This window comes from Accipiter gentilis, chromosome 36 (genome assembly GCF_929443795.1).
Source record: "Accipiter gentilis chromosome 36, bAccGen1.1, whole genome shotgun sequence".
Classification (NCBI taxonomy): domain Eukaryota; kingdom Metazoa; phylum Chordata; class Aves; order Accipitriformes; family Accipitridae; genus Astur; species Astur gentilis.
Window position 1 is genome coordinate 1117774 of NC_064915.1, and position 16581 is coordinate 1134354.

Sequence of the window (16581 nt, forward strand, 5' to 3'; positions counted from 1 at the left end):
CTCATCTAGCACCCTTCTCCCCATCCTGTCCATCCAGCTGGACCTTTGTCCATCCACTCTTCACCCTGTACCTCCACTTAACCATTTCCCTTCCTACCATCCCACCTGCCTGCCCATCCACCCCTCCATCAGTCCTACCACACTCACACCCACCCACACTTCCACCCATCCATCCCAACATCTTTCTGCCCACTGACCCACACATCCCACCACCCTTCGCTCCATCCCACCATCCATCTCCCCACTCTCCCAACTGCCCCACGTCCACCTGGTGTCCACCCACCCTTCTCTACTGCACGGCACCCATGGTCCCATCCTCCCACATACCCCCCACGGTGCCCACCCACACCACATCCCCCCTTTCCCCTCCTCACCTCGCAGAAGACCTTACGTGCCTCCGTCTCATAGAAGAGCCCCACAATGATACGGGCGTCCTGGCGCTGCAGGAAGACAAGTCACCCTGGGGTGGGACTTCTGCTCCTAGAGGGTCAAATCCACCCAGCCTCATTTGCATAAATTTGCATAGGGGTGCTGAGGAGGACCAGAACCTTGGCATTGGCACAGCCAGGTCATGGGCATTGCTACCCATCTCCTGGCTGGAGGAGATGCATCGTTGACCTGGATGCTTGGGCATCTTGGGGTGTCTCTGCTCCCTTTGGGGTGCAAGACACGGCTCCATCTGCACCCCGATGGTTGTGGGTGCCGTGGGGCAGGACTTGGCGGGGACGAGGACCTGGGCACGGGCAAGGTGGACTCACCTTGAGGTTGCGCACGGGCGCGGCGGGGTCGGAGAAGAAGCTCTGGCGGAAGGTGATCTCCAAACCGGCTTCCTTCACCCGCTGGTCCAGGTCATCGAGGGTCTGGTGGCGGGCGGGCAGGAGGAGTGGGGAGCAGGCAGGAGGGGCAGGCAGGGAGGGGGGGCGGAGGGGAAAGAGAGTGCAGAGTGAGTCCGGGGTGGGTGGCGGGGTTGGGGGGCACCAAGCAGGGGTTGGGAGGTGGGTTGCTTGCCGGGGTCAGCGTTATGCACCGTAGGAGGGGACTGAGCACAGACCTGGATGTCACCGGCTCCAGGATGGGGGCTGAGAGGTTGCGGGGCAGAGTTTTGGGGGGAGGCAGCAGCAGGCAGAGGTGGGGGTGGGAGGTTGCCGGCGTGCGTACCGAGGTGAAGACCTCCGTGGTCTGCTGGATGGTGGCGATCTTGGTCCAGCCCCACTTCTTGAAGAGCTGGACGCGGGTGGGGTTGTGCAGGGTGGCCGAGGGGTGGGTGCGGAAGAAGGTGGGGAAGCGCTGGCGGTTGGAGAGGGCGGGGGAGCTGGAGCCGTAGGAAAGCTGTAAGGTTTGGGGGGGGTGTCAGCTCCCAACAGTCGTCGTTCCCCCCCAACACTGCTACAGCTGCCCATAGCCCATCGTCAACCGCTCGAGTGGACCGCGGGCGGCTGTACGGGTGCTGATGGCAGGAATCACAGCGAGTGCAGGTACAACCATGGACCACCGGCAACAGCCAAGGACATAGCTACAGCCAGACGCACCGCAATGTCAGTGTGCGTCAAAACACCCGTATGCCCAGCAACAACCGTGTAGGCACAGCTACAGATGTAGCAACAGCCACAGAGGTAGGAACAACGTGAGAGCAACAACCACGCATGTAGGAACAACCTGAGAGCAACAACCACACAGGTGGCAACAACCTGAAAGGAACAGCTACACAGGTAGCAACAACCGCAGATGTAGCAGCAACCTGGAAGCACAACCACACACGTAGCAACAACTGCACGTGTAGCAACAACTTGAACACAACAGTCGCACAAGTGGCAACAATTTGAAAGCAACCACCACACACAGTTGCACACATCGCAGCAACCTGAAAGCAACAGCCGCACATGGAGCAACAGCTGCACAGGCAGCAACAACCACACACGTAGCAACAACCTGAAAGCAACAGCTGCCCACGGGGCAACAACCTGAGAGCAACAGCCACATATGACACGCAGCGGCAACCTGAAAGCAACAGCAGCAAACAGCAACAACCGCACAGGTAGCAACAACCAGACACGTAGCAACAACCTGAAAGCAACAGTCACCCACGTCGCAACCATCGCCCACGCAACAACACCCGTATTTGCCCATAGCCACGGCAGGACACAGCCGCACCAGCAGCAACAGCCGCACCCCCAGCAACAACCGTAGCCACAGCCGTCCATTCCCCACTGCCCCCACCGTTTCACCACACACCCCCGCTGCTTCCAGGCACACCCCACCCCACCGCAACGCCCTCCGACCCCCACGCGGACACCGAGACCCAACCCAATGCCAACACCCCATCCCGGTACACCCCAACAGGCAACAGCTCTCCAAGTACAGCTGTGCCACCTCCTGCCTCGGTTCTCCACCCAACCCACCATGCCCAAGTAGGGTCTGAACAGCAGGCACGGGTGAAGGGGTGGGGGTCCCTCGGCTCCCGTCCCGTCCCCCTCCCCGCAGGACCCCCGTGGCCTCGGGGACATCCCCGGGGACGAGGAGGTGGTTCCTCACCACGATGAGGTTCCACATCCGGGCGGCCTCGGCCACCAGCGTGGAGACGCTGCTACAGCCGGGCATGAGGATGATCTTGATGGGGTCGTTGTAGAGAAGCTCGTAGAGGTACTTGGTGGCCTGGCCGGGGTCACACTGCGGGGGGGGGACACACACACACCAGGGGGTTGGGGACAAGGGGAGCGGCTGCTGGGACACCCACCTTCTCCCAGTATAACCCACTGGTTGCCCCCCAGCTCCATCCCAAAGACCCTTCAAGGGGGACCCAGGTGTCTGGGCATCCGTGGTTTGATCCATCAGCTCAGAGGACCCAGGTGTCGGGAAATGAGGGGGGGGGATGCCTGCCCCTGCCCCCCCAGCCATGCCCTGTTCTTTCTTTGGGGTCTATGAATAATTCAGGGCACGAATGGTCCGGAAAAGGAGCCAGGCACCGTTGCCATGACAACCCAGTGGCAGACCCAGCAGCATCCGTTGCCGTGGCAACCAGGCAGTACCAGTAAAGGGGGGGGGAGATGGAGGAGGGGTTTTTTTTTTGGGGGGGGGGGGGCAGTGGGGGAATGGGACAGATGGGGGGGATGCAGGACAGAGAGGGGTACAGGAGTGGCACTTGTTGGGGTACGGGACGGGCAGTGGGGGGGGATTTTTGGGGGGGGGGGCATGAGGTGGGGGGGTGGGGGGGGTGATGGGGTGGCGGGGGGGCAGAGGCTGAAGGGAGGAAGAGGACAGAGGGGCGCAGGACAGACGGACGTGGGAGGGTGCAGGGCCAGGAGGAGGGGGGCAGGATGGATGGGGGGGGGGGGCATGGGTTGGAGGGGGGGGGCAAGGTTGGGGTCAAGGTCCCCCCCACCCACATAGCGAGGCCGGGCACCTGGGTCCCCTCCCTGCCTGCCCCCCAAAGCCCCTGCCTCTGCACAGCCCCCCCTGCCTGCCCCTGCCTTCACCTTGAGCTGCCCACGCTGCCTCTGCCCTCCTCATCCTCCCCACACCCCCCACCTGGCCCCATAACCACCCCTATGCAGTGTCCCCCCCCAGCACCCCCCAGTTCCCCCCCCCCAGCCCCTCCCAACCCCCCCATCTCCCTCTGGCCTCCAATATCCCCCCCCAGATGCACTCTGCACCCCAACCCGGACCTGTACCCCCCCCAAACATGCCCCCTGCGCCCCACAGCCCCCAAACCCTCAGCACCCCCCCGGGCTCTGCGTCAGCACCCCCCTCCCCCCCCGACAGCACATCCCCTGGCCCCCACCCGTGCCCTATATACCCACGATGCCTCCTGGCCTCTGCCTGGACCCCCCCCCTGCCCTATATATTTATGTCGTCCCCCCCTCCTTGCCTTAACCCTTCTGCTCCTGCCCTATATACCTGCCCCCATCCTTGCCACTCTGCCCCATCTATCTGCCCCATCCCTGCCACCCCCCCGTGCCCCTGCCCCATCCCCACCACCCTGCCCCATCTCTGCCACCCCTCGCTGTCCCCCTGCCCCATCCCCACCTCTTCTCACCACCCCCCGCCCCATCCCACCACCCATCATCACCCTCCTGCCCCATCCCACCACTTCTTGGGTGTCCCTCCCCTACCCCAGCCCCAGCACCCCCTGGATGTCCCCCCCGCCCCATCGCCATCCCCAGCACCCATCCCCGTCCCCCCTGCCCCATCCTCAGCACCCATTACCATTCCCACCACCCCTTGGTATCCTCCTACCCCATCCCACCCCCCCATCCCCACCCTTTTTCGGTGTCCCCTTACCCCATCCACGTCACCCCTCACCATCTCCCCACCCCACCACCTCTTGGTGTCCCCCTACCCCATCCCCATCGCTCATCACCACCCCCCCCCGCCCTATCCCACCACCCATCCCCACCATCATCATCATCATCTCCACCGCCATCCCCATCTCCCCCCCCCCCCCCTCACTATCCCCCCATCCCACCCCCTCACCCCCCTCCCCAAATCCCCTCTTCTCACTTTACTGTCATGATGGATGAGCCGCAACTCATAATCGGGCAAGATGTCCCTCCGGCTGTTGATGTCCTCCAAGGCCATTCGGACGGCGGGGAGGCAGGCCTGGCCCCCCGGCCACCCCCCGCTCATGGGGAAGAGCGCCCCGACGTGTACTGCCTTCTTGCCTGTACCCACCGACGGGCGCGACACCAGCGAGACGCTGAGCACCACCAAAAGCCAACGAGGTGGCTTGGGTGACACCAAGGGACCCGCCATTCCCGGGGTCAAGACGTATGGATATCGGGGATTCGGTTGGCCATGGCGTAAGAGGGATTTGGTGGCGGCGGCGGCGGCGGTGGTAGGGGAGGGGGGGTGGTTGATGTCACCGGGCTCCGGAGGTGAGGTTGGAATGGTAATGAGGTGGGGAGGGGAAACGGGGAGTCGTGGGGAGGAGGGATGGGGAGGGAAATAGAGGGATGGAGAGCGGAGCGGTGGAGGGATGGAGACAGGAAAATAAGAGGGACGAGGATGGAAAATAGCGGGATGGGGAGAATAGCGGGACGGGAAGAGGAAAATAACGGGATGGGGAGAGGAAAGATGGAGGGATGGGGATGGAGAATAACAGGACAGGGAGCGGAAGATAAGAGGGATGGAGATGGGAAAATAAGAGGGATGGGGTTGGAAAATAGAGGGATGGAAAATAACGGGATGGGGAGAGGAAAATAAGAGGGATGGGGAGCGGAGAGGTGGAGGGATGGGGGTGGAAAATAAGAGGGATGGGGATGGGGAAAAAAATAGAGGGATGGGGAGCGGAAAGATGGAGATCGGAGAAGAGGGAGGGCTGGGGAGCGGAAAACACGGAGGGATGGAGAGCGGAGAGGACGGAGGGATTTAGGGCGGAGAATACGGAGGGATGGAGATTGGAAAAGACGGGGGGATGGGGGTTGGAAAATAGGGGGATGGGAAATAGAGGGATGGGGAGCGGAAAATAGAGGGATGGGGAGGAAGGGATTGAGAGCGAGGGCTGGAGCTCAGCGCTGGGGAGGGCTGGGGGGGGGAGGAAGGCAGGGAGGGAGGAGGAGGAGGGGGGGGACAGGCGGTGGGAGGGAGGGCTGGGGGTGGGAGGGTGGTGGGGAGGGCTGGGGGGGTGGAGGGAGGAAGGCTGGGAGGAGGAGGAGGAGGAGGAGGGGGGACGGAGAGGGGAGGGAGCGAGGAAGGCTGGGAGGAAGAGGAGGAGGAGGAGGAGGGGCGATGGGGGGGGAGGAAGAGGGCTTCAGCGCCATGAAGCTGAGTGGGGCTGGATGAGGGGGTCCGGGGGGGGCATATGCCCACGTCCCAGGGCAGAACTGGGGGGACCTGGGGTGCCCCCACGGCCCCACACCCAGCTGGGGGTGCTGGGGGCAGGGGGGTACAAATGGACATGGGGGGGACACGGGGACGTACTCACCTGAGATAGGGCGACGCACTGCGGGGGGGAAACTGAGTCACACAGAGGACCCCCCCCCCCGCTCCATCATAGGGGCTGGCACTTGGACACCCCCAACTCCAGGGACACCCATGGGGGCCTGAAATCCCACCCCAGGGACCCCCCAACCCCAGGGACCCCCCTCTAGGGTCCTGAACCCCCACCCCAGGGACCCCCCAATGCCAGAGACACCCCATGAGGACTTGATCCCCCACCCCAGGGACCCCCAACCCCACAGACACCCCATAGGGACCTGAACCCCCACCCCAGACACCCCCAAATCCCAGAGACACCCCACAGACACCTGAACAGGACCCCCCTAACCCCACAGACACCCCATGGAAACCCAACCCCTCCACCCCAGACACCCCCCAACCCCACAGACACCCCATGGGGTCCTGAACCCCCACCCCAGGGACCCCCCAACCCCAGAGACACCCAATGGGAACCTGAAGAGGAACCCCCCAACCCTACTGACACCCCATGAAAACCCAACCCCTCCACCCCAGACACCCCTCCAACCCCACAGACCCCCCATCCGCCCCCCTCCCACCCCTCGGGGACCCCACTCACGCTCGCAGATGGGTTTGGGGGTGCTCCAACGACCCAACTTGGTGCAGTTACTGCGGGCGCTGCCTACCAGGCGGAACCCGGGATTGCAGCTGTACTCGGTCCACGTCCCCTCCACCGGCACCCGTTCCATCGCCCGCGCCACCGCTTGCCCGTTCTCCAGGCTCAGGTGCATTTTGGGGCAGGTCCTCACTGGTTAGGGGGTGCAAAGGGTGGTGGGGGGGTGTCAACTCCATACCCTTCCCAGGGTAAGCCCTACCAACGCAGTGGGTGCTGGTTGGGACCTCTGGGGATGGTAAAGGTGGTGATGGTGGCGATGGTCACGGTGATGGTAGTGGTGATGGGGATGCTGATGGTCACGGTAATGGTCATAGTGAAGGTCACGGTAACGGTGGTGGAGATGCTGATGGTGACAGTCATGGTAACGGTGATGGGGATTGGTGATGCTAACGGTGATCACGATGGTAACAGTGATGGCAGCTGGTGATGGTGATGCTAACAGTGATCATGATGGTGATGGTGAAGATGACGGGGATGGTGGTGGTGATGATGCTAACGGTGATGGTCATGGTAATGGTCATGGTGGAGGGCATGGTAACGGTGATGGAGATGCTGATGGTGATGGGGAGTGGTGATGCTAATGGTGAGCACGATGGTAACGGTGACGGTAACTGGTTATGGTGATGCTAATGGTGATCATGATGGTGATGGTGAAGATGATGGAGATGGTGATGGTATGTCAATGCTAACAGTGATGGTCATGGTAAAGGTCACGGTCACAGCGATGGACATGCTGACGGTGATGGTCATGGTAATGGTGATGGGGATTGGTGACGCTAACAGTGATCATGATGGTAATGGTGATGTTAACAGTGATGGTAACTGGTGATGCTAACGGTGATCATGATGGGGATGGTGATGGTGAAGATGATGGGGATGGTGATGGTGCCAAAGATCATGATGGTGATGGGGATGTTAAAGGGAAGGGGATGATGATGGGGATGGTAACGGTGATGGCAATAGTGATGGTGATGAGGATGGTGATCACAGTGGTGAGGGTGACGGTAACAGCAATGGGGATGGTGACACTCACGGCAGCGGCTGGGGTGGCCCATGGCGGTCCAGGTGCCGTCGCGCTGGCACTTGCGCACCTTGGGCCCCACGATCTCGCGGTCGGGCCGGCAGACGTACTCGATCTCGTAGTCGAAGGGGAGGAAGCGAACGCTCTGCACCTCCTCGGGGGTCAGCCCCCGGTAGCGGATCCCCCCGTCCCGCGGCGGGTGGATGATCTGGCAGCCTGGGGACCGGGGGGGGGGGTGTCACGCTAGTTGGGGGGGGCAGGTGTCACACGCGTGCCCTCGTGCGCTCGCACACACGTGTGTCAGGTACCTTCGGTGAGGTTCACGTGGATGGCCGCCCGGTTGGGCTCCACGCTCAGCGCCGACAGCAACAGCAGCAGCAGCAGCATCTATAGGGACGGCGACAGCCCCACATTTATGGGGGGTGGGGGTGGACAGACATGGGGGCGGCCCCCAACTCCTGCCTGCACCAGGCAGCCCCAAACCTCGCCTTACCGGGGCGGAGGGGGGCAGGATCTGTGCCGGGTGGATCGATGGATGGACACCCTATGGAATATGCTCCCAGCGTGCACATGCCCTGCATCCCCTATAGAGTACATCCCCTATGGGGTGTAGCCCACATGCCCTACATCCCCTATAGAGTACATCCGCTATAGATTGTGCCCCACATGCTCTGAATCCCCTATAGAGTGCATCCGCTATAGATTGTGCCCCACATGCCCTGCATCCCCTATCAAGTACATCCCCTATAGAGTACATCCCTTGTAGACTGTCCCACATGCCCTGCAGCCCCTATATAGAGTACATCTCCTATAGGGCATGCCCTACCGATTTCATCCCCCCTAGATTACATTCCCCATAGATTATGCCCCACATCCCCTATAGAGCACGCCCCACTGCGCGTACACACATAAACACGTCATCCCCTATAGAGCACGGCCCGCTGTGTGCACACGCAAGCCCAGCATCCCCTATAGAGTACCCCCAGGTGGATGCACACACACACGTGCTGATTCCCTACAGAATACACACCCACGCATGCACACCCAGCCCACAGCCCGTCACCTATATGTACTTGTAAGTCCTCTCCTATAGACATCCGTGCGATTTACACCCTGCTTGCACACGCATGGTGCAACCTACACCCACCTTACACATGCACAGGCAACCTACACCCAGCTTGCACGCTCACAACACAACCTACACCTTGATTGCACACGCACGGTGGAACATACACTGTTTGCACGTGTATAGTGCAACCTACACCCTGCTTGCACACTCACAGTGCAAACTACACCTTGCTTACATGCTCATGGTGTAGTTACACCCTTTTGCACACACAGGGCACAAACTACAGCCCTTCACACATGTGCTGTGCAAACTATGCCCCATTCACACAGACAGTGCAAACTACACCCTGCTTACACATGCACAGCATGAGCTACACCTGTTTGCACACTCAGGGAGCAAGCTACAGCTGTTCACGTGCGCTGTGCAAGCTACACCCCATAAACACACCCACAGAGCATCCTACACCCTGCTTACACACTCACAGTGCAATCTACACCCCGCTTGCACACTCACAGTGCATCCTACACCCTGCTTACACACTCACAGTGCAATCTACACCCCGCTTGCACACTCACAGTGCATCCTGCACCTTGCTTACATGCTCACGGTGTAGTTACACCCATTTGCACACACAGGGTGCAAGCTACAGCCATTCGTGCATGTTCTAGGCAAGCTACACCCCATTTGCACACAGAGAGTGCAAACTACACCCTGCTTACAGACTCACAGTGCAAACTACACCTTGCTTACAGACTCACAGTGCAGTTACACCCGTTTGCACACACAGGGTGCAAGCTACAGCCATTCACGCAAGTGCAGTGCAAGCTACACCCCGTTTGCACACACAGAGGGCAAACTACACCCTGCTTACACAAGCACAGCATGAGCTACACCTATTTGCACACTCAGGGAGCAAGCTACAGCCGTTCACATGTGCTGTGCAAGCTACAACCCGTTAACACACCCACAGTGCAACCTAAACCCTGCTTACACACTCACAGTACAACCTACACCCTGCTTGCACACTCCCAGTGCAAACTACACCCTGCTTACACACTTATAGTGCTAGCTACACCCGTTGGCACACACAAGGTGCAAGTTACAGCCTTTCACGTATGTGCTGTGGAAGCTACACCCTGTTTGCACACTCACAGCACAACCTACGCCCCATTTGCACACTCACAGCGCAAGATGCACACACTTTGTCCCCTTCTGTGCACACACAGTGCAACCTACACCCTGGTTGCACACACACAGTGCAAACTACACCTTGCTTACATGCTCATGGGGCAGTTACACCCGTTTGCACACACAGGGCACAAACTACAGCCATTCACACGCATGCTGTGCAACCTGTACCCCATCTACACACCCACAGTGCAACCCACTCCCTGCTTACACACTCAGAGTGCAAATTACACCCCTCTTACACGCACAGTGCAAGATGCACGTGCTGTCCCCTTGTATGCGTGCACAGTGCAACCTACACCCTGCTCACACACTCACAGTGCAATCTACACCCCGCTTGCACACACAGCGCAAAGTTACACCTCGTTTAGGCACTCACAGTGCTCGTTACACCCATTTGCACACACAGGGCATGAACTACAGCCGTTCACACGTACGCTGTGGGAGCTACACCCTGTTTGCACACACAGAGTGCAAACTATACCCCTCTTACACACGCACAGCGTGAGCTACACCCGTTTGCACACTCAGGGAGTGAGCTATAGCAGTTCGCACATGCATTGCGCGAGCTACACCCCATTTGCACACTCACAGTGCAACCTACACCCGTTCGCACGCACAGGGAGTGAGCTACAGCCGTCCACACACGTGCTGTGCAAGCCACACCCTGCTTGCACACTCACAGTGCAACCTACACCCCACTCACACGTGCGCAGCGCAACCTACATCCCGTTTGCACGCTCATGGTGCAAAAGTACACCCCGCTTCCACACGCACAGCGCCAGGCGCGCACACGTTATCCCCTTCCGGCGCACGCGCAGCGCAAACTACACCTCGCTCGCACACGCGCCGTGCAAACTACACCCCGCTGACACACCCACGGTGCGACCTACACCTGGCTTACACACGCACAAGGCAACCTACACCCGGCTCGCACGCTCACGGTGCAACCTACACCCTGCTTACACACACGGTGCAACCTACACCCCTCTCGAGCACGCGCAACGCAAACTACACCCCGCTTACACACGCGCGTCGCGGGGGGACGCGAGTGTGCAAACAGCCGGTACAGCCCCCTCAGCCCCCCCCGCCCCGGGCTGTATTCACCCACGTCCCAGATAAAGCATTTCTATTTATTTTAGAATTGTTTTAAATTTATTTTGAATTTTTTCATTATTTTCAAAACAATTTTTTTGGCATTTCTTTTATTTTCTTTTCTCCCCCCCCCCCCCCCGATTTTTAAAATTTTGAAAAATTAATAAATAATTATTTAATGGGTTGAAGAATTTCCCAGCTGGCGCAGGGTGGGCCCGATCCTGGCCCGGGGGGTGGTTTGGGGGGGGGGGGGGCGGATGGGACGACAGGGGCTCCCCCCATCCCAGCTTCTGTCCCCCCCCCCCAAGCACAGCCAGGCCTTGGGGTAATTAACCCGGGCACTAATCAGGGCTAATTAGAGGCGCTAAGGCAGTTGCTTGGTTACTGCTGAGCTCGTAGGATGCAGGCGTGGCCCCCCCCGGCCCCCCCCAGCCCCATATGGGCCCCCCCGGGTGGCACTACTGGGGGGGGGGGGGGGCACCTATGGGACCCCCGCTGGGGGGGGGGGGGTGGAGGTGCTGGGTGCTCCCCACCCTTGGCAAAAGGGGGCCCCCCCCAGCACCCCAAATTTCCCCTCGCCAAGGATGGGGGGGTCCCAGCATTGGGTAGGGGGGTCCCAGGATTTGGGGGGGGGTGTCCGGGATGAGGGGGGAGGTGTCCCAGTATGGGGGGGAATAGGGATCCCAGTTGGGGGGGGGGGGGGGGAGTTTGGGGGTGCCAGGGCCCAGGCTGGGGGGGGGGGCTGTCAGGGTCTTGGGGGGGGAATCTGGGGGGAGACGGGGGTCCCAGGATGGGGGGAGCGGGGGGGGGGGGCAGAGGGGTGCCAAGATGGGGGGGGGGAGGGGTCCCAGCAAGGGGGGTCCGAGCATGCCAGGTTGGGGGAGGGCTCTGAGGGGGGGGTGCAGTTTTAAGGGGGGGGCATTATTGGGGTGCAACCCCTGCGTGAAAACAAGGGGGGGGTGTGTCAACCCCACCCTCCCCTGGCCACAAAAGGGGGGGGGCAGTGCCCCTCCCCACCCCCCACCTCTCCCCACCCCCCGCTACAGCGTAGCCCACCCCACCCCAAAAAAGGGGGCACCCCCTATTTTTTTTTTTTGGGGGGGGGGGAGGTGTTGGTGGTGTCTTACCTTGGCCTGGGCTTGTCCGCGGGGGGAGGGGGGGGGGGGGGAGCTGAAATTGGGGAGGGGTGAAATGGGATGGGGGGGGTTAGCGATGTGGGGGGGACACGGAGCTGGGGGGGGGGTCACGGAGCTCGGGGGGGGGGACACGGAGCCGGGGGGGGGAGGATGAGGCTGGAGATGCTCCGGATGGAGGATGGGAAACTCCCGGTGATGGAGGGATGGGAAAAAATCCGGGGGGGAGGGGGGGGGTCGGATGGACAGACAGACGAAATGGGGGGGGGGGGGGTACGACCGGTCTCGGGAATTGGTGGGGGGGGGGGATGCGGCGCCACGGGGATGGGCGCTGGGGCCGGGGCTGCCCGCGGGAGGGACCCAGGTGGGTGGGGGAGGGGGGAGGGGGAGGGGGAGGGGGAGGGGCCGGCTCCGCCTCGGTGGAGGGGAGGGGGAGGAGAGCGGTCCCGCTGCGGGGGGGGCTGTTGGAGGGGGGGGGGGTGACAGAGGGATTTTGGGGGGGACACCCCCCCCCCCCGTGCGGTTGTGCTGCCCCTCCCCCCCCATACGTCTGTGGCCACGGGTGTGTCACACACGCGTGTGTCAAGGGGATTCTTCCACCCCCCCCCCCCCGCCCTGAGACCCTCAGGGACCCCCCCCCCCCCCGAGACCCCCAGCGCCCCCAGGGACACGGAGCTCCTCGCACGCCTTCGCCCACCCGCCCGCTCGCACCCACTCATGCGCCTTGCACACGCGCGGCCTCCCTTACACACGTGCCATCCCCCCCCCCCGGCCTTTCCACACGCACACGCGGAGCCACCCGCAGCCAGGCGTTCGCACCTTCGTCGCCTTGCACGCTTGTGCACACCCACCCACCCACAACCCCCACGCTTGTGCACACGCACGCGCGCGCGCGGAGCCACAGACGCCCAGGCGCTTGCGCCCTCATTGCCTTGCACACTTGTGCACACTCACAACGACGCACACCCACAACCCCCCGCCTTTACACACACACCCACGGAGCCACGGACACCCAGCCGCTCGCACCTTCGTCGCCTTGCACACTTGTGCACACCCACGGCGACGCGCACACCCACGGTGACGCACACCCACGGTGACGCACACCCACGCACACGCGGAGCCAGACACCCACGCACTTGCACCCTCGTCGCCTTGCACACTCGTGCACACTCACAGTGACGCGCACACACGGCCCCCACGCTTGTGCGCGCACGCGCACACGGAGCCACGGACACCCAGGCGCTCGCCCCCCCACCTCCTTGCACACTCGTGCACACTCGCCCCCAACATACACCCCCAGGCCGACCTGCCCACAGCCCCCCCCCATCAACCCCCCCAACCCTTTGCACGCACACCCGAATTACCCCCCCCCCAGCCCCTTGCACGCGTGCACACACCCGTGCACACCCAATTAATCCTGGGGCCGCATCCTGCCCACCAGCCCCCCCCCTTGCCTACAGGGATTACCCTGATGGATGGATAATCCCTGTGTCCCCCCCCCTAATCCACAGCACTCCTGCCCCCCCCCGCGCTGCCCGTACCGCAGGGTGCAGGCAGGGCGCAGGCAGCTCCCGCAGGGCGCAGGCTGCTGCAGCCCTGCTGGGCGCAGGAGGGCCTGTGATCCCAGCGCCAGCACCCGCAGCGCCCACGCCACGGGGGGGGGACCCTGAATCCTGCTCCCCCTCCCCCCCCCCCTCCCCGGGCACCCCACTGGGGTTTGGTGCGGTGGTTCGGTGCTCGGCGGCCTTCCCGCGGCACCCACGCAGCCCGCTGCGGCCTGTGCGCGGTGCTCGGCACCCATCCGGCTGCAGCCTCTGCATGGTGCTCAGCATCCCTGTGTGTGGTGCTCAGCACCCTTCCAGCTGCACCCCACGCATGGTGCATGGTGCTCAGCACCCTGCTAGCTGCACCCTGTGCATGGTGCTCGGCATCCCTGTGCATGGTGCTCAGCAGCCTGTGCATGGTGCTCAGCACCCATCCAGCTGCAGCCTCTGCATGGTGCTCAGCATCCCTGTGCACGGTGCTCAGCACCCTGCTGGCTGCAGCCTGTGCATGGTGCTCAGAATCCCTGTGTGTGGTGCTCAGCACCCTTCCAGCTGCACCCCATGCATGGCGCGTGGTGCTCAGCATCCCTGTTCATGGCGCTCAGCACCCTTCCAGCTGCACCCTCTGCACAATGCTCAGCATCCCTGTGCACGGTGCTCAGCACCCTTTTGGCTCAGCTCCTTTTGAAACCGATGAGCAGAAATTGGTGGGGGAGAAAACTCCCCCCCACCCCCACCCCCCCCCCCCCGCCTTCTCCTCCATCCTCTGGTAAACATCTAAATTAGGTCAAGGAGCTGGGATTTGGTGCGGATCCGTCCTCCTGCGCCGCACGTCTTCCTCGCGGAGGAAGAGCCCCCGTGGCCGGGAGCATCCTTAGGAGATGCTGGGCTGGCCCAAAGCTGGACCAGGGGGAAGGTGATACCCCAGGGGACGATGTCGTGAGCTCGGCACTGCTCAAAACCATGCCGGGGGGGGCGTGGTGGGGTTTTATCCGCCGTGGGGTGGAGATCAGGACACCATCCTTGACTTGAGAGGGATGAAACCCGTGAAGGCTGGTGTCCGGATGTGCCCACGTGGAGCCAACATCTCCTCCAGGTTTGGGTGGGCTACTTGGACAACCCAGCAAGAGGCTTTGTAGCTAAGAAAGGGGTTTTTATCTTGAGGGATTGAAGGGGTCCTCCTCGAGTCAGCGGAGGGGGGCAGTGGCTCCCAAGGGGCGTCTTCTCCTCCGGGGAATGGAGGAGGAAAAGTAGGTCAGGCTTGGAGCTGCCTGTTTCTATCAGCTCATGTCTCCAGTCGAGCACCTCTGGGGTTTCCATCCCATCCTGTGCCCCTTCTAAGGTGGGACAAGGCCACGGGGAAACCCTTGGCCGGAACGTCCCAGAGCAATGCCCGCATCCCTGCCCTCTGTTTGATGGACATCCCACCTCCCACACCCCCGGGATGTCCTCCTGGTCTTCTGTGGTGGTATAACCCACCCCCCCCCACCGCCATCACCGGGCCACCCGGAGATCTCAGGACAAGCTATGCGTGCTTCGGGGAAACCTCCCGTTGTGCTGTTGTCTTGGTCTCAAGACCATATAAATAACGATCCCAGGTGAGACCTTTGGAGCTCTCCGGGACCGCAGCTGGTTGTGTGACCCAGCATCTCCCCTCTGAGCTAGGACCCCCTCTTGGGGTCGATTTGGCAAGGATTGAAAGATCGTCCGTCGACGATTTTGCGAGAATGATTTGCCTGTCCTCTGCACGATTTGGTTGGCAACTCTTTTACCTGTCTGTGTGCGCGCGTGATTTGATTTTACCTCCATCTATGTGTGCAACCCGGTGGGAATTTTGGGGTGATCCTTGCCATTTTCAAATCTTTAAGTCACGAATTTTATTGTAACAAATTCCATTGAATTGCTCTGTTAAACTGGCTGATGATTAAGTACGGTTAAAATTATACAACCTCTATCTCAAAAGTACTAATAAATCCTAAATTGCTGCTAAACCAAAGCTATGCAATAAAAATCTCATTTTTGACACCTTCATCATCCTCCTTGGGGCTGGTAGCTGGAAGGACCAAGGAGGAGGAAGATTCCCAGAGCCTGGAGCTGGGTGAGAGGCAGCTGGGGAATCACCACTGAGATGACGCAGACCAGCTTCTCTCATGGCCAAGGCATCTTTGAGGACCTCGACGCTGCTCCTCCCTCAGGGGAAGACGTGCTCAACGCTGAAAATATCTGAGCGCACCTTCAGCTGGAGGTACAACCTGATCCATCCCCACACCGGTGAGTGACCCAACACCTGCCCCAAGTGTTGGACGAGCTTCGGTGATGGCTCCAACCTCGTCTCCCACCAGAAGATCTGTCACGGCAGGACCCATCTTCTGCAGAAAGACCTTTGGCCAGAGTGTGGACCTGATCTCCCACAGTAGGATCCATACTGGGGGAGAAGTCCTATGTCTGCCCAAGCTGTGGCAAGTGCTTTGCCTAGAGGTCCCAGCTCACCACTCGTCAGATGACCCATGCAGGAGAGAGACCTTACATGGGCCAGGACTGCAGGAAAAGCTTTGGCAGGAGCTCCAACCTGAGCAGGCACCAGTGGACCCACAGTGGGGAGAGACCCTATAGATGCCCAAACTGTGGGAAGGGCTTCACCATGAGCTCAAAGCTCATCAAACACCAATAGACCCACATGGAAGAGGCTCCCTGCAAGTTCTCCGTGTGTAGGAAGAGCTATGAGGAGCTGAAGTCCCACCGGAACCACCACATGTAGTAGAAGGTGGTGGCAACTCTTCCGGCGTAGGTGGGCATCCATGGTGGGCTGAGACTTTTGGGGTCTCCAGCCCCATACCTCATGCTCAGGATGCAGAGGGCAGTCAAGTTCTGCCCTCGTCATCCTCTCTTTCACCCTCTGTGATCCTCCAGCAATAAAATAAACCTTGGTCAGTCCAGAGACATCATTAATAATGCTTAACATT

General features: G+C 61.1%; 1 protein-coding gene across 5 annotated transcripts in view; it reads right to left on the reverse strand.

The window, feature by feature from the left end:
* GABBR1 (gamma-aminobutyric acid type B receptor subunit 1) overlaps positions 1–8002 on the reverse strand; it is a 51204-nt gene extending 43202 nt beyond the window's left edge. For 4 of the 5 annotated variants that reach the window (XR_007504791.1, XR_007504792.1, XR_007504793.1 and 1 more), the window contains exons 1-9: positions 7898–8002; positions 7602–7805; positions 6512–6700; positions 5921–5938; positions 4498–4658; positions 2533–2667; positions 1159–1329; positions 759–860; positions 375–440 (exon numbers count right to left, since the gene is read on the reverse strand). Coding sequence is in view for 2 of the 5 variants with exons in the window: in XM_049792788.1 (XP_049648745.1) it covers positions 375–440; positions 759–860; positions 1159–1329; positions 2533–2667; positions 4498–4658; positions 5921–5938; positions 6512–6700; positions 7602–7805; positions 7898–7976 (1125 nt within the window). In the remaining 3 variants the exon portion in view is untranslated. The remainder of the gene's footprint in view (positions 1–374; positions 441–758; positions 861–1158; positions 1330–2532; positions 2668–4497; positions 4659–5920; positions 5939–6511; positions 6701–7601; positions 7806–7897) is intronic. The other variant, XM_049792789.1, reaches the window with a different exon arrangement.
* Between the last annotated feature and the right edge of the window lie 8579 nt (positions 8003–16581).